At 54.9% G+C, this 16,360-nt stretch overlaps 5 protein-coding genes across 5 annotated transcripts; 2 read left to right on the plus strand and 3 right to left on the minus strand.

Annotated features, from left to right (window-relative positions):
- Positions 1-777: 777 nt before the first annotated feature.
- Positions 778-3,032, plus strand: IWZ02DRAFT_452898 (ferric reductase like transmembrane component-domain-containing protein). Its single transcript, XM_066767627.1, has 2 exons — positions 778-1,270; positions 1,338-3,032. Exons 1-2 carry the CDS (start codon positions 905-907, stop codon positions 2,568-2,570), a joined length of 1,599 nt encoding a protein of 532 aa, XP_066622488.1. The 5' UTR covers positions 778-904; the 3' UTR covers positions 2,571-3,032.
- Positions 3,033-4,550: 1,518 nt separating this feature from the next.
- IWZ02DRAFT_378870 (uncharacterized protein) lies at positions 4,551-6,143 on the minus strand (the record flags this gene model as incomplete). Its single annotated transcript, XM_066765013.1, has 1 exon — positions 4,551-6,143. The coding sequence occupies one exon, from the start codon at positions 6,141-6,143 to the stop codon at positions 4,551-4,553; it is 1,593 nt and encodes a 530-aa protein (XP_066622489.1).
- A 1,638-nt stretch (positions 6,144-7,781) lies between these two features.
- IWZ02DRAFT_377971 (S-adenosyl-L-methionine-dependent methyltransferase) lies at positions 7,782-9,527 on the plus strand (the record flags this gene model as incomplete). Its single annotated transcript, XM_066764973.1, has 3 exons — positions 7,782-8,582; positions 8,727-9,145; positions 9,305-9,527. 3 exons carry the CDS (start codon positions 7,782-7,784, stop codon positions 9,525-9,527), a joined length of 1,443 nt encoding a protein of 480 aa, XP_066622490.1.
- Positions 9,528-10,158: 631 nt separating this feature from the next.
- IWZ02DRAFT_520057 (uncharacterized protein) lies at positions 10,159-14,328 on the minus strand. The gene has a single exon (XM_066770756.1). It carries the CDS (start codon positions 14,242-14,244, stop codon positions 10,441-10,443), a length of 3,804 nt encoding a protein of 1,267 aa, XP_066622491.1. The 5' UTR covers positions 14,245-14,328; the 3' UTR covers positions 10,159-10,440.
- Positions 14,329-14,919: 591 nt separating this feature from the next.
- On the minus strand, positions 14,920-16,281 carry IWZ02DRAFT_280125 (ubiquitin-conjugating enzyme/RWD-like protein). Its single transcript, XM_066763628.1, has 4 exons — positions 15,848-16,281; positions 15,460-15,764; positions 15,195-15,410; positions 14,920-15,106 (listed from the first exon to the last, which is right to left on the minus strand). The coding sequence occupies exons 1-3, from the start codon at positions 16,103-16,105 to the stop codon at positions 15,236-15,238; spliced, it is 738 nt and encodes a 245-aa protein (XP_066622492.1). The 5' UTR covers positions 16,106-16,281; the 3' UTR covers positions 14,920-15,106; positions 15,195-15,235.
- Between the last annotated feature and the right edge of the window lie 79 nt (positions 16,282-16,360).

Here is a 16,360-nt window from a genome sequence, read left to right on the forward strand (position 1 = left end):
CAAGTTTGCGCCATTATTTTCGGCCGTCTCTCGTATCTGATCCCACTTTCCGAATCGGGCATTTTCGCTCTCCCTGCGGTCCATGGTCCGGAGGGCAAGTCCAAGCCTTGACTGGACACATTCCAGAAAGGATGTCGGGATCAATTTGTCCGCCGTTGCTGTTGTTGCCCGCCGCCGCCGTCGCCGCCGCTGCCGTCATGCATGAGGTGAATCGAGAAGGTTTGCGCTGTTGCGTCCCGCCCCTTTTTTTGCTTCGTGGCCTGGGCTGCTCCATCGAGAGAGCAGGTGTGCGTACAAGTAGAGGACGGGATGCTCTTCGCATTGAGGGTTGCGTGACCAAAAGGAGTCGAAAACAGCAGCGCAGCAAGACGAGCCTTAAGGTATTTCCCCTCTGCTTGTTCCCCGCTACGACGGACGCAGCGAGCCCCTGGAAAAAGCAACTGCTGCTGCTCAAGAGAAGGAGGAAGAAACAAGCCAAGACGCAAACATGGATATGGACATGGGCTGCGACCCCAGCGTGTGGCTTTTGCCCGTTGACGACGTGCGCTGCATCAAGGCGCTGGAGTGCTGCCAGGCATTTTACGCCGCCACAAACGAATCGCAAGCCGCCGTGCCGTGGGCGAGCCAATTCAGATATGGTCACTGGACCGTATGGTACTGGATCACGCTTCTCGGCCTGCTGACGGCATGGCACGCGTATAACACCATTATGGACAGGCTTTCTTCGCGGCGGACGTCCGGCACCGCGTCGTCGTCGTCTGCTACTTCGAGCGGAACCACCACCACCACCACCACCACCAAGGTCGGAGTCGTGGACAAGGCCAGGGCCGCGGGCCGCTTCTGCTCCTACCGATGCCTGTCACAGCACGACCGGTACTCGTGCATCACGCTGCCCGACGCCGGCATGTTTGTCGTCCTAGCCGCCACCATCGTCTTCCTGCTGGTCATCGTCTTCGCCGAGAAGCCGTACTACCGTCTGCACTACGGCTTTGGGTCGCCGCCGCTAGCCATCCGGTGCGGCCTCGTTGCGTTCGGGATGCTGCCCATCACGGTTGCGCTTGCCGGCAAGGCAAACTTCGTCACGCTGCTCACGGGCATCAGCCACGAGCGCTTGAATGTCGTCCATCAGTGGGTTGGCTGGATGTTGTTTGTCGTTAGCTGCGTGCATGCTTTTCCCTTCCTCGTAGCTAGTTACCGAGATGTTGGTGGCAACGGCGGGTACCAGCGTGTCAAGCTCGAGTTTTATAGAGACGCCATGGGCGTTTCCGAGGTAAGCAAAGACTTTCTGAAAGAACGGCGTTTTGGAGAGAGCATGGGCGTCTGATAATACATGGCAGTACTCGGGCACGCCGCCCTTCGGCATGCTCTTCGGCCTCTGCATCCTCTCCATCCGCCAAGTCCGCGAACGCTTCTACGAAGCCTTCTACATCGGACACATCCTCATGTCCATCGCCTTCGTAGGCATGCTGTTCTGGCACTCGGGCCAAGAGCGCGACTCGTGGACCTACCTGTGGGCCACGATAGCCGTGTGGCTGGCATCGTGGTGCGTCCGGCTGTTCTGGAGCATGCGCAGCACCTGCAACATCCGAGGACAGTGGTTCGAGGGCGCGCCCGCAACCGTGAAGCTGCTCCCAGCTCACCTGGTGCGCATCGAAGTGCAGCGGCCGCCGGGTTTCAATTTCAAGCCCGCGCAGCACTGCTTCCTGCGCTTTCATCACTTCGCCCCCTTGGACCACCATCCTTTCACCATTGCGTCGGCGCCTACCTCCTCTCTCTCTTCCTCCACTCCTCATCAAGAACAACAACAACAACAACAACACGACGCCGAAAAGGCGCAACCCGCCAACGACAATCCCCTCGTCTTCCTCGTCAAAGTGCGCGACGGCTTCACACGCCGCCTCGCCGCCCGCTGCGAAATGACCGGCGGCTCGCCCGCCATGCTCAACACGACCGTCTGCGTCGACGGGCCCTACGGCGGCCTACCCTACCCGCGCCTCGAGCACCGCTTCGACGCGCTCCTGCTCGTCGCCGGCGGCAGCGGCGTCTCGGCCTGTCTGCCCTGGCTCCTGCACACGGCAGCACTGACGCATCGAGTACGTCTATGCAACGTCACCCTCGTCTGGGTCTTCCGCGGCCCGCTCAGCTTCGACTGGGTGGCCAAGGAACTGCAGCAGGCTGTGCACGCTGCCGGTCCCGTAACTGTGAAGGTGCGTCTGCACGTCACGGGCGACGCGGACTTTTTCGGCGGCAGTGGCGCGCAGCACGCCTCAAAGGAGAAAGAGAAAGAAAACGATGACAAGGAAATGCGCGTCGACGCCATCTCCGATCCCTTACACGAGCGCATGAAAGACGTCGGCGACGTGTTTGCCGGCCGCCCCGAACCGCGCGACGATGTCAAGGCTGCGACGGCGTCGATGGGCCACGGTATGGGAAAGAGATTTTTTGTCTTTTCGTGCGGCCCGAGTGGATTGAATGATAAGGTGGCGAATGCGTGTGCGGGCGAGCAGAGGAGCGTGTGGAGAGGCGAGGTGAAGGAGGTGGAGTGTAGGGTTGAGACGTTTAGTTGGTAGGGGGAATGAGAAGGGGAGAGGGAGGATGGGGTGGAGATGGGTGAGATTGCTGGGTATCCAAGTCGCTTCTGTGGGTGGGTGTGTATAGCGGAGTCAGAGGAAGGTGTCAGTGTGTGACTAATCTGATACCAGAATCATACGCGACGCACGTACGTACCTAATGCGGCTTTGCTTCGTTTGGCGTTTGTCGTTTGTCGTTTGTCGTTTGTCGTTTGTCGTCTGGCAGATGTTCTTCTGCTGTGTCCGTCCAACCCTAAACACTGATTTCTAGCTCTTGATGAGTGAGTGACACGAATGTAGGAAAAGAAACGGTGCCAGAAAGAAAATGGAAGAAGTAGTTGAAGTGTCTATGTACAATACACAACCCAACCCAAGTCAAGTCATTCAGACAAGGGGGTCTCTCTTTCTATATACATGCGTAAAGTTGTCTCTCTCGTAAAAGGCGTTGTGATAACGCGATGAAGGGTGGGTGGGTGGGAGGTTAAGGGGTGAAGGTGGTGGTGGTGGTGGTGAAAGAGATAAGTAAGATTCTATAAGATGATGCACAGGCGAAAGAAACGAAGAGAGGAGGGAGGGATTGGAGAGGGGTGAAGGAGAGTGAAGAAGAAGAAGAAGAAGAAGAAGAAGAAGAAGAAGAAGAAGAAAAGGAGAGGGAGAAAAAGGAAGTAGCGACAAGAAGCAGTGGTGGTCAGACGCCCGAGGTACTCGCTGCGACTATCCCTTGCGCGTTTTCCCATCTCGTGTCGTACAGAGGGTAAACAATCGGCCGCCCAAGGTACGTAACCATCCAGTCAAACTGGTGCAGACGAGAGAGATCAGAGAAGCCGGTTCTCTGCACGCTCCTCCAGACGGGCAGGCGGGCAGACAAACACTACGTTCTCCTTCTCCTTGTTGCGTGTACAGTACGAGAAAGCGGGGACAGACGAACAGACGGACAGACGGAAACAGCGACTTGACAGGAAGTACGATCCACCGCTTCCTCTCCAAGCTCGACCCAGCAACGCACGCACACTCAATCTCGGCTTTCTTCTTGAATGATGAGAGCATGCCCGCATCCGTGGGTCCTTTGTCTCTTTTTCTTTGCTCGGAGAAATCGCGAAGGGCAGCAGACAATAGGCATTCGGTGAAGCCTCGGTTGTACACCATTGACGCATTGGATGTTGAGCAAGAAAGAGGGGAAAAGCGACGCTAGCCAAAAACGACAAAATTGTCTTGTGCGTGATTGAGGCGTCGAAGAAGGAACAAAGAACAAGAGAAGAAAGTCCAAGGGCTTGTTGGAGAAGAAGGTGAAATTTGTAGTTTGTGATTTGTTTGTGGCGGGTGGTGGTAGTGTTGTTGGGTGGTTTATGTGATGGGTTTGTGTAGTGGTGTCGTCAAGGGGTAGTAGAGTAGCAGTAGAGTGATGCAGTAGTAGGACAAATTGACATGTAAGAGAAAGAAAACAGAAAAATCCAGGGGAAAAGGGCGGGTGTGATTGATCCAAAGAGCAAGCAACGAGCTGCATTCCCCCCTACCACACGCCATCAATCGTAGCCAAGAGAGAAAAGCGTGCGCGAATGCTAGCCAACGAAAGCGAGGCATCTTCCTCCTCTCTTCCTTGCGTTCTGTCCGTCTAGTGAGTGGGTGATGTTGAGGTAGTGCGTATAGACGTCGCCTCTACTCCTCAATCCGCTCCATCAACGTACAGCGAACGCCCTCCTTGGTGCCCCTCCCCCTGCTCTTTGGAACCCGTACAGAATGAAGTCCGACAATTTGGCATCTGACCGCGCTTTTCGTCGCGGCGGTCTTGGTATCTTTAGCACGTTGTCCTCCCATGGCGCCGTCGCCGTCAATCTTGTCAACCAAGCGCCAATACTCCTCGGGCGCGTCTTCTCCGTCTTCGAGAAAGTCCATCTCGGCGTCATCCTCTGGCCGCGTTTCTGCCGGAGGCAGGGTTGTCAGCCAGAATGACGACTTTTCTGGTTTATCGTCCCCGTTTGTTCAACACGCATACGCCGCCTCGAGCCCGCCGACGATGCCGAGCGTCTCGTCAACCACCTTTTCGAGCTCCGTCACGCGCTCGCGCAGGACGTGGTTCTCACGCCACAGGTCGATCTGCTGCTGACCCGAGGCGGCGTCGTTGACGCGAATCTTGCCGCCGCTCAGCACGATGGGCTGGTTGGCGCGCATGGAGGGCGACGGGGCACCCTGCTTGGACTGGCGCTTTTGCACCAGGTTCTTGTCAAAGGTGCTCTTGCGCTTCATGTGGCCCGGGCGAGGGGCGGCAGCAGGGGGCGCGGACGTCGGGCCGGCCGTCGCCGTCGGCGTGGGGCACAGGTCGATTTCATCCGCGTCAGAGACCATCGACGCCGGACGGCTAAAGGCGCCATCGTCGACAGCAATGGTTTCGCTCTCAGACTCGAACCCCGAGTCGCGGTCCGAGATGACCGACTCGGCTCCTGTGAGATTGCTGGCTGCGCTCTGGCGCTTCTCGCATTTGCAGTTGGACGTGCTGCGGCTTGCGCGCGCCTCGTCCTGCCGCTGCATCTGCCGCTCAGCCTCGAGCTGCTCGCGCAGGCTGTGAATCTCCTTGTCGCGCTTCTCCAAATCAAACTTGAAGGTGTCGAGCTGGATCTGCAGGTGCTTGGCCCGTGCCTCCGCCTCCTTCTTTTCCTCCATCATGGCGTCCTCTTCCAGACGGGTGTCTTGCATGGCAAAGTGTAACGCCTTGTAGGAAGCCTGGAACTGCTCCAGCAGCGCCTTGCTCGAAGTAAGCAGCGTGGAATAGGAGGCGGGGTCGTTCGGGTCCAGTTGTCCATTGGGAAAGAGGGCTTCGTCAATGTTCATGACGGACAAGAGATCTTGAGATTGATTTGGATCCACCTTTTGCGTCGCGGGGCCGCGGGAAAAGAGGGACGAAAAGAAGTTTTGCTTGCTTGCAGCAGAGTGTGTGGAATTGACTGAAATGGTGCTCTGGCGGTTCGAGGCCATGCTCGTGCGGGCCTTGGCCGGAGCACGAGTGTAGGAACTGCCGCTGTCCATGATGGTGGTGTCGAGGTCGTCTGAGTCGAGGTCCGAGTCGCTGCCAATGTCTGACTCTGAATCTTCGTCAGAGCTGGAGGCGAAGCCGATTTGGAAGGACACCGAGGAGCCGTTGAACCAGTCGGCAAAGAGGGAGCTCTTTGCAGTGCGGCCCGAGGGCGAGGCGGCAGCGAGGTCGAGGCTTTGTTCTGGGACCCGGCGCGAGGGAATGAATGAAGCCAGAGACTTGGGAGGCGAGGAGGAGAGGTGGGCGGCGCAGGCGGTCGCGCGATGAACTAGCGGTCTACACGAGTCGAGGAGAGATTTCGAGGGAGGCTTTTCGCAGGGGAGGAGGAAGTCGTGGTCGAGGACTGGAGGATACAAGGGCGAGGATCTGGGCGTCAACTGGGCAACAGGACGTGGCAGCTGCAGAGCATGGTCCAAATTTTCGTCGTGTTGTCTTGTTGACGGAGTCTGGAGGGGAGAGGTAGCGGTAGGGGAGTCGGGGCGGTCTCGATTGGTGCTGGTGTGTCGCAGGGAGCATCTGGTGGCCTGCGAAGATGCGGTGGGCATGAGGCGAGTGGAGGGGAGCATGGATGCCGCGGACGAGGCGGCCATGACCGGGACTTGGGGATTTGTTATTGCGGCTGGAGCAATTGGGTTTGGCGGCAGTCGGCGTTTCTGGTAGGTTTAAGGAATGGTCGAGCTCCAGCCGTGCAGACAGAAATAATGGTCAAGAATAGCCTCGACGACACAATGGAATTCGGCACCGCCGGCAAATGTGCACGCAACAGGAGCTGGTAGTGGAGAGCAGGCAGGCCAGGAACAGGGACAGACATCCTGGCTGGGCGTCCATGACGGATATTTGTATACAGTAGAGAAAATAAAATGGGTGGCAGAGGTGCAGACGACGTTGGTGCGGTGAGAGGCGGGGCGGGGCGGGGCGGGCGAGGAATCCATGTGGCTGGGCTTGTCATGGGTGAGGTGGGCAGGGTCTCGCGCTGGCTGCACTGCACTGTACTGCACTGGCTTGACAGACTTGACGCCTGTCGCTTGCAAGAGAGTAGAACTGTTGTTGTTATTGTTGTTGTTGTTATTCCTTGTCGCTCATACTGCTGCGAGCGACTCGCCAAGTGAAACTGTTAGCCAGGCGCCCGTGTTGGCTGAGGTGGTTCCTGGGCTACCTACCTTAGGTACTGTCATCCTGTGACTGACTGACACGCGACCCGTCAGCTGTCCTGCTGTCGCTCGTGGCCGGCCCTGGGGTTGATCTGCCCCAACAACCCGGCAAAGACTTTTTTTGATCGACATTTCTCTCCAATCCCCTCGGTTGACTTCGATTTTTGTCGCGAATCGGATTCGAATCCTTCTTTTCAGAGTTTCTCATTCCAATAAATCAACATCCCTGGGCAATGCGCGTACCGCTCGACAATACTCCCGTTATAGCTCTGGATGGCCAGGGGTTCGCTGCCGCCACGCGACGCCATCCCTGGTTACATACACATGCTCTGACGGCTATCCTCACCTCACTCACCACCTTCGCTTGCTGCCGCCCATCCGCCGCCACCTACATAGCATTGTGCTGTGATATCCTCCGGAGGCCTTCTGTTCCTGCAGCTGCATCTCTTTGCTTTTTGTGCATAAGCGACTACTCTGCCCTCCTGTTCCCCCATTTCCATTCCTCTTCATGACACGCTGACAATCGCTCAGAGACGGCGTGCCATCAACCAACTCTCTGCAACCCATATCGCTCTTATCCTCTCATGCCAAAGGAACCAATCCATCGCACTGGTTCTCTACCATTGACCTCATGCGCCTCCTTTTCTCCTGCACCGCTCTTCCAACTCCTAGGCGCCCTGGTCGACCAAGCTGGATCTCAAGACGATTCCAGGTAGCATGCGACCAAAAGAGGCTCTCCCACCTCGATCCATGCACTTCTCAAACACTCGTCCGCTAGCGCGGGGTCATGCAGTAGCGCTGACTGCCTATCCGCATCCTGCCCCGCCCACTTCCACGTTATCGCAACATTACCATCCATCCATCGACCGTTCCTTCCTCGCCATCACCTTCTTCCATTGTCGCCCTCGACGCCATCCCTTGTGTCCCTCTCCTCTCAATCCCTGCGAACCCGTTCAAACCTCGCTGCGCAGATGAACACGACCAAATTTGTCATCCTCGAATAACTTATCCGCCACCATGGACTCCAAACACATGTATGATCGCCGCGCCTCAAACTACGACGACTCGCATCACCCCTCGTTTGCCCAAAACTTTGTCGAGCACGTGCCGCTACAACCGGGCGACAAAGTCCTCGACCTGGCTTGCGGGACGGGCCTCATCTCATTCCTGGCCGCCGACAAGGTCGGGCCCACTGGAGCCGTTGTCGGCGTCGACATTAGCAGTGCCATGCTCCAAGTAGCACAAAAGAAGCTCTCCTCGCATGTCGGCACAAACATTACCTTTCACGAGCACGACATTACGCGGCTCGACGAGATACCGTCCTTGGTTGAGCAAAAGGGCACATTTTCCGCCATTACAATTGCGTCTGCGCTCGTCCTTCTCCATGACCCTGCCGAAGCCATTGCCTCATGGCTACCGTATTTGAAACCGGGCGGTTACCTAGTGACCGACGTTCCACACCCGCAAAATTGGTTGCACATGTCGCTGATTGAGCTGGTTGCCCGGCACATGAAACTCCACTTTCCCTACAACCGCATGTGGGCGTCGGAAGAAAACTCTTTGCGCACGCTCCTGACCAAAGCGGGTCTCGAAGTGACTTCATATACCTTTGTCGAGTGCGTGGGCCATCACGAGAAGGCCTACGCGCTCGAAGACGCTGACGAGTGGTTCGCAAAGGCGGTATCGAGCATACCCGAAGTCAGTCGGCTCTTTGAAGACGAGGCACTGTACGCCGAGGCGCAGCGCCTCTACCGCGGCGAATGGGCCAAGATAGCTGTCAAAGACCCGCTGGGCCACGGGCGAGCTATCGATGTGGACGGTGTGTACGTCGCCGTGGCGCGCGCCTCGAACCAGGCTTGCCTCCCAACGCGGCCGGCGCCATCAACCAAGGACAAAGCCAAAGCCGCCGCACCCGCATTCACTCCCGCAATCGGAACTGGAACCCCAGACCAAGACGTCGTCGACGATGACGAGGAGGACGAGGAGGAGGAGGAGGGAGAGGAGGCCCCACTCACGCCGACGCCGACCCCCTCGTCCCCGCTCACGCTGCCCGGCTCCTGCCACTGCGGCGCACTGCGCTTCCAACTCAACGTGTTGGCCGCGCCCGTCGCCATGCCTACGCCCTCGACCTCGTCCATCTCCATGACCTCGCCAGCGGCACCCACGGTGCCCCTGTCAGCGCTCACATGCCACTGCCGCACGTGCAGGCGCATCAGCGCCAGCACCTCGCAAACCTACGTCCCTGTGCACATGTCGTCGTTCCACTGGCTCTCATCCCTCAACAAGAGCTACCCGGCGACGCCTCACAACGGGCCCCCGGCGCTGCGGCCGCGCACGTTCGACGAACACGCCGAGCGCGCCTTTTGCGCCGTCTGTGGCGCCGGTGTCTACCTCTGGTGGTTCGAAGACGAGGACGAGGACGAGGCGGGTGAGATGCCCGCCGGGCGCGCGAACGCGAAGGCCAAAGCAAAAGCAAAAGCAAAGGCAAAAGCCAATGGCAAAGAAAAGGAGAGCGAGACGGCGCAGTCGGCGGACGCTGACGCTGACGCAGGAAGCAAAGGTCAGCGGTTGTGGGTTGCGGCGGGCGCCATTGCCGAGGCTGCGGAGCCTGAATCTGCGATTGGTGGGGCGCTGGAGGAGGCGGCCAAGGTGAGGGTTAACATCACCGTCCGCCATCATATTTGGCTCGGTGAGAAGGCTGCCTGGGATGTGCTGCCGGCTGATGGCGCTGAGAGGTGGCTTGGTGATGTCGGGGGCGAGGTGTGGAGGGAGAAGTGAGAGAGGGTTGAGTATGTGAGTTTGTGGGTACAAAGAGCAAGAAGAGTTGATATGGCGCCTGGTAGACGGTAGATGGTAGACATGCGGTTGGAAGAGGAGCGGTGGCGGTGGTGTTTGTGGTGCCTGTGGTGTTTGTGGTACTTGTGGTGTTCGTGGTGCTTGTGGCGTCTGTGGTGCATTCTTCGATAACATTTCCCAGTGCGTGCATATTATAATGCATACGTGCAGTACAGCGAGGAAAGTGCCTACAGGCGATACAGACACAGCAAGAGGAGCAGACGGATAAGAGACAGGATAGGAATGACAGGATAGGATAGTATAGGTTGGGCTGGGTTAGATACCACGGACATGCCATTGCACAACACAATAAATTTTTTTCCACTCCCAGTGTGCAGTATATTACAGTATAGCAAAGTGAGATCTAATGTCTTTTCTGCTGCGGATATGGGGGTTGTGGAAGGGAGAGTATTGGTTGCTTGGTGGAAGCTTTTGATCAGCGGTGGCCTGGTTAGTGAGATTCTGAGTCACGAAGCTACTGTCTCTAGTATTGGTCTAGTTTGGAGATTTTCTTTTTGTGAATTCTGCGGATTGCAAGCGTCTTAGAGTTGCAAGGGAAGCGCATTTCAGGGGGTCTGTGTCGATTCAGGGGTTAGCATTCGATTGCTATTTGCATGCCAACCCGCCATGTGTTTCTGCCCGTCCATTAACATTGCCAAAACAATTACTGCTACGCCAGACCAATCTGCAGCTACAAACCCAAGACAAATGACTCACTGAAAGCACAAAGAACACACAAACTCAAAAATGATGGCTCAAACGCCTCGCATGTTTGCCCCTGAAAACTTCCGTCTCCCTTCCACCGTGCGCCAGTCCATTGGATCCCCCTGAAGGAGTCTCGCTCAGAAACCGGCTACTAGCCGAACAGCTTCCGGCGTTCTTTTGGTCGCGGATCTTTTGGGTGTGCCTTGGCGTATTCCTCATTGTTTCTCAACGTGAACCGCACCTGCGACGTCCAAAGGACCTGCACCTCCTCCAACTTGTCCGCCAAAGCGTGGTAGAACTTGGAATCGGGATCTTCGGGCTCTTGATTCTCCAGACTGCCCACCATGTATCCGGCGTTTCTCACAGCGTCTTGAACAGCGAAGGCGAGTTGGTGGACGACAGCGTCTTCTTCCGTGGTGCGCAGGATGTGCACAATCGGCGCAAGTATGCGATAGTGGCCCAATACATCGACGAATCCCGCGTGCAGTACGCGTTGAATGCGGGTCTCGAAGCCTTCGTCTTCTGGAAAGTTGGGGTTCCTGTATTCATGGCTGTCGAGGACTCTGTTCAGCTCATGGTTGAGCTTGGCTCGGTCGAGCGTGCCATCTTCTAGGTGGAGATTGCTGTATCCGCCGGTGGTGGGAGAGTTGCCGAGAGTTTGCGATGTTCCAGTGTCCGTCGTACGCTCTTCAGACTGGCGTACGTCCTCTTCCATGTCGTTCCCTGTCGGGACTTCTTCTATTCCGTTGCGCGACCTCAACTGTTCTCGCACTTTTTGAATCCACCGTTGACTAATCTTATCCAATTGGTCGGCCACATCGTTGAAGAAGGCACCAGGAGTTCCGGTGTTCAAAGCCTTGTCTAGATATCCGACATCCCTCAACGCCTGGTAAACATCACGGGCGATTGACTGGGCGGCAACGTAAGTCGGATCTTCGTCCTCGATTTCGTCGTCATTGGCGATCTCGATGGCTTCTTTCAAATGGTTGATGATGGGCATAGCGATGCGATTGTGGCCCAGTACGTCATGAAAGTCGAGCTCTGTGAGAACGTGGTGAAGGCGTTCATGGAAAAGTGTTTTATCCTCTGGGATTTTTTCAGTCATACCGTGGGCCCTGAGGACATTGTCGAGCTCTGGGTTGATAATCTCTTGCTTGAGCCAAAGACCATGGGGGTACGCGTCCGTTGGGGAATCTCCGACGACTCTTGGCCCCTTCCATTCCAGCTTTGCTCGCATCATCGTAGCCCACCTCTCCTGATTATTTCGTAACTGAGTGGCCACTGCATTGGCGACATTTTGATCCCCTGAGGCGTCAACGTAAGACTTTCTTGTCATTCCGGTTTTCTCCATCGCACCATCGACCGCTATGACAAGTCTCTGCTTGTCTTTGCCAGTTCCTCCGCTCTTGGCCTTGATGTTGCGGAGGATGTACAAAACAGGAACACTGATGCGGTAGTGGCCAAGAACGTCTGGAAACGCTTGAACAACGTTAAATATGAGGTCGGAAGCGCTCATGATGTCCTTCGGTATTTCGTGAGGGAGCTTGTGGGCACGGAGGATTCTTTCGAGCTCTTGTCTTAGACGACCTGGATTGAGTAACTCTTCCACGGAAAGAGCCTCATATGAAGTTTTCGGCGAAGTTCCGACGCCGAAGGAAATTGTGGTAGAGGGCATGTCTGAGTCTGTGCCTGAGTCTGTGCCTGTCCTTGTCGCTGCGTCCGTGGCCTTTCTCTTTCTTGTAGCTGCTCTTGTATGTCTTTCTTTGCTGATGCCGGCCGCCTTGTCGTTCTTTCTACTTGGTTTCACCGACTTTCCTGTCTTCTTTTCCAAATCGTGCTTTTTCTTTCTGAAATCCTCCAGCGATTCTGCCCTCAGTTGATCACTGTATGCTTGGGTTTTGATGTCCTTATAAAATGGGACTATTTGGTTTGCTTTAAGGTGCTTTTCCAGTTCATGCTTCAATATTTGTCCGAGAGTTTGAAAAATTTTCCAAAATTCGTTGTGCTTATCTGTGTCAGTGATTCCATTCGCAAACGGTTCAAGATAGTAGACACTGGACACTCCCAGAAATTCTGCCTGCTCTCTGATTGCTGAAAGAAGTCGGTCGACGATTCGTTGGCTCACGTTATTCGCATAGTCCAAAGTTTTCGCGCTGTCGTGAGATCCTGAATCGACCTCTTTCTTAAACTTCTCTTGGAGGCTCCACACTTCTAAGACACATCGACGGAAGTGTCTCGCGAGCACTCCAATGACTCGTGACTTGTTGGCTGGTAGAGTCTTCAGGCATGACCTTGTTGTGCCTGCCTTATTTTCTCGCTTCATTGACTGATTAATCCTCAATTCTCTCTTCTGTCCGGTATTCCAGGAAAGCAGGATTTCGGAAAGTTCGTCGTATAAAGAGGCAATGGTTTCCTTGAATTGCACTGCCTGCTCTATTGGATCAATGGCTACTATGTCCTGGGTAGCCGTAGGGTTTGTATGATTGCTTGTTGTGTCGTCGGAATTGCTGGGTTGTTGGGAGTTATCTGAGGACCCCTCAGTGCCTCCAATGAGTCCTTCGAGTTCCCACCACTCGGTCAATCCCATTAGTGCACCATAATCGCGCATGTGATCGACAGTGGAAATGAGGACTTCGCGGGCGTTGGCAATTGCAAAATTTCCAGCAAAGTCCAATGACCCATTGTGATCTTCGTCCTCTCGCAGCAATACTTCTGTCTGGATGGCTCTGTGTTCGACTTCGAGTCTCTCCACCATTCCAAGAATTGAATCAAAATTCCTCCTCTGATAGTCACCCAGGTTTTCCCTTTCATCTTCCTTTTTTTCACCCTCATCATCCTGTCTTTCGCTCTTTGCGAAGTAGGATTTCCATAGAGCCATGTACACCCGCTCTCTTTGTCGAGGGTCATTTTCGAAGACATCAGGGTTGAAATAGACATCTTTCACTCTTGCGTTATCCTGTTGGACCAGGATTTCATCCTTTCCGTCTTTGCCTTTACGTTTGTAAATACGCCAGGGAGTATTCCAGTAGATCTTGTTGAGATCACCTCTCCGTGCCATGCTGTCGAAGTGCGCAACCATTTCGTCATCGCCGCCCACCGTCTCAGGACCTGACGCAAAATGGGCTTTTACAATTTCCATGTCGCTCTGTGTGGGCTTCCCTGTCTTAGTTTTCCTTTCATACCTTTTAAATTGCCCTCCTGCGGCCGACTTAATCCACATGGTGATTCTGTTGGACAAGTACGTGTAAACACTACCACTTTCGTCGATCGATTCGCTTTCTTGGCCATCCTTGCCTTTCTTTCTCGACCTGAACTGTGGTCTGATCCGGGCATGTATATCTCTGTAAGTGATGGTTGGGTCGTACTGTATCCACATAAACATCCTCCAACCTTCTACCTGGCTTGAAATATGACGCGGAAGGATGGAATTTTTCTTCATTTGAACATCTTCGGTAACGCCCTTTACCAGTACTCTCATCGTCACTTTGTTTCCCTCTTCGTCGGTCAAATCCTCTGGCTCGTCTTTGCGTTTTTTCTTCGTGGATTTTTTCGACTCTCTTGCCTCTTGATATTCTGGGTGATCTCTGGCCATAACCATCAATCGGAGGAGTCTCGGCAGATTATTCTCGTGGGCATAAGTTTGTCCGCGTACATGTTCGGTCGTATCGTCTTCGTGAGCCCCTCGCCGTGGCTCGTAGCCCTCGGCGTAGGCGTCTGCTGAGTCTTCGTCGATAGCGCCAGCGGGTCGTGGAATTTCAAGTCCCAGTCTCCTCCAAGCATGTTTTTCCCTGCTTGCTGGTTGGAGGACTTCGCGCACAGCGGTCGGTGGGTCTGAAAGATTCAGCACCAGATGGCCTGCGGGAACCGGTACGATGCGAAGCCAAGGTTTCTGATTCTGGTCCTGATTCTCATTCTGGTCCTGGTCCCCAGACTCATCCTCTTGGGTCGACGCCATCTTTCGCGCAGATATAGTCTATCGCCGTGTCCTCGGAGACCAGTAGATATTGAACGAAGTCCGCGTCCGAGAAAGCCAAGTCCAGGTCGGTAGGTTGAAATCCAGTAGAGGTAAGAAGAAACCCAAAGGACGCGAAACGCTTTGCGCGTTGTCGACATGGCCTTTACTTCAATGGTGGAGCATGACAGTCGAGCGTTCTTTCATACTGTCAAAGAAGACGAGCATCAGAATGCCTGCTTGCGAAAGTCTTCCGCATCTGGTCATGCGCTTTATCTTGTCCGCTTTGCCGTGAGCGAAAGCATCTGAATTTGATTGATTGATCATCCTCGACACTAAGTCGACATCAGTACGTCGAGCCAAACTCGACTTGTCATTCTGGCGGCTGTATGACACCAGCGCAGAGCGAGCGGTGGACCAAAACCCTTGGTCCAAGGTCGAGAATCCCATGTTGCGCGGGTAGTACTGCACAGAATGCGAATGTCTACGAGGGGTACGATCATCTCGTGGGCTTAACAAAGGCACACCTGTTGATATCAATGTCCTTCTGGTTGCGCCGGTTTTCTTTGTTCGAGACCCTTACCGCATCTGTCACAATGCTCGCTACCCCTACGTCGAGATCAGGGACCTTAATTCCCTAGTCGAATCGAAGAAGGCCTTGAATTGCGGTCCACTAGAATTCCCTTCATCTGAATCAGACCAGAGCAATGATGATGGCAATATAAGTCACTGGAAACCATCAGCGACTGGGCCGCAGAACCACGGTTTGAGCCAGTATCGCAAGCAAGCAACGCTAAAGCTAGGTAACAAGAAAAGCATTTGTCGAGAATGTGCAAATGATGGATGCTTTGACCGTGCGCCAGACCTATTTGACCAAATGTCACCCATAAGACACCGATAACCCTTTCCGTCGCCGTATGAACCTCTTTATGCATGGGAGCCCAAGTCAATACCATCTGTATGCCGAGATAAATCGCGGTAATCAATCGGTAAATCAGGCTTCGTTGAAAAGCCTCGCAGTGATGTCGCCCATGTACGCCTCTTCGAGTTCGTAGTCTTGGCCATCCATCTTATCGATGCCGACGTACTCGAATGCAGCGACAACGCTCTCCACGTCAAAACCCATGGCTACAAAGCGGTCGATGAGATCTTTGTTGTAGCCGTGGTATCTTTATCGTCTTAGTAATTCGATCACGTCGAGGTGGCTGGTCAACTTACGCGGCCAGCTTTTGCTTCTCCTGCTCCGCCTTTCTCTCCTCCTTCCTCTTGCGCAGAGTTTCTTCTGTCACGCCGCCACTGCCTTGGCCGACATCCTTCTTGGGAGCTCCGGCATATTTGACTGCCCACTCCCTAGCCTTGTGTTCAAACTCTGCGGGATGCTTCAAAAGCTGGCCAGCGACTTCGGCGTCTTGCGGGTCCTTGGGTTCGGGGGTAGAGAGAAGAGATTGGAGTGATATGAGGGCGGATTTGATGGTGAGAACGGGCGACCACGCCTGTGAGAGGGTGTCGAGACAGATGGCGCCCTACGATGTTGTCAGCACTACATAAGGCGGCACAAGGCTGGAGCGCAAAGCTCTAAAGTTGCGGGAGAACAAGCTCAACTCACAGTCTGTGAGCTGACATTGGGATGCCAGATTCTGGTTTCAAACTTCATGAGTGGTGGTCTGAATGGATAGTCGACTGGTATCTTGATGTCGACAGAGAACTCTCCTCCCTCGTACGGCGTGTCGGGCGGTCCTTTGAAGAAACCGCGCAGATGTGTGAGATCCTCTTCGCGATGGGGCTCCACTCTGATTCCGGAGTGAACGTCCGCCTTGATATCGGCAATCTCCTTTGCAATGCGGCGTGTACGGCTGCCAGCCATTGTGCCAAATATCGAGTCTTGATCTGAGCCTTTTTCGTTGGGAATAGAAACAGCGAGTTGAGCGAACGATCGGTGGTTCTCTCAACGCACTCGAGGTGTATCCACGACAGCGTTTACAAGCTCAAGGCGTTGCTGGAGTGAATGCCCCGCTATGGGACTCGAAGAGGTTTGAGTCGGAAATGTGTCTAGGATCGGGTCGAAGCGGATGGCAGTCTCGGTTGAGAAGTGAAGACTTTGCGGCACACACAACACCGC

Source organism: Phyllosticta citriasiana, assembly GCF_038021145.1.
Source record: "Phyllosticta citriasiana strain CBS 120426 chromosome Unknown IWZ02scaffold_7, whole genome shotgun sequence".
In the NCBI taxonomy this organism is placed as follows: domain Eukaryota; kingdom Fungi; phylum Ascomycota; class Dothideomycetes; order Botryosphaeriales; family Phyllostictaceae; genus Phyllosticta; species Phyllosticta citriasiana.

Excerpts from the sequence above, each read along its gene's own strand:
- IWZ02DRAFT_452898 (XM_066767627.1), top strand. The coding sequence starts at position 905 with ATGTTTGTCGTCCTAGCCGCCACCATCGTCTTCCTGCTGGTCATCGTC. Across the intron at positions 1,271-1,337 it reads ACGCCATGGGCGTTTCCGAG|TACTCGGGCACGCCGCCCTT; the intron begins GTAAGCAAAGAC and ends AATACATGGCAG.
- IWZ02DRAFT_520057 (XM_066770756.1), bottom strand. The coding sequence starts at position 14,244 with ATGGCGTCGACCCAAGAGGATGAGTCTGGGGACCAGGACCAGAATGAG.
- IWZ02DRAFT_280125 (XM_066763628.1), bottom strand. The coding sequence starts at position 16,105 with ATGGCTGGCAGCCGTACACGCCGCATTGCAAAGGAGATTGCCGATATC. Across the intron at positions 15,765-15,847 it reads CCAATGTCAGCTCACAGACT|GGCGCCATCTGTCTCGACAC; the intron begins GTGAGTTGAGCT and ends ACAACATCGTAG. Across the intron at positions 15,411-15,459 it reads GAGAAGCAAAAGCTGGCCGC|ATACCACGGCTACAACAAAG; the intron begins GTAAGTTGACCA and ends AAGACGATAAAG.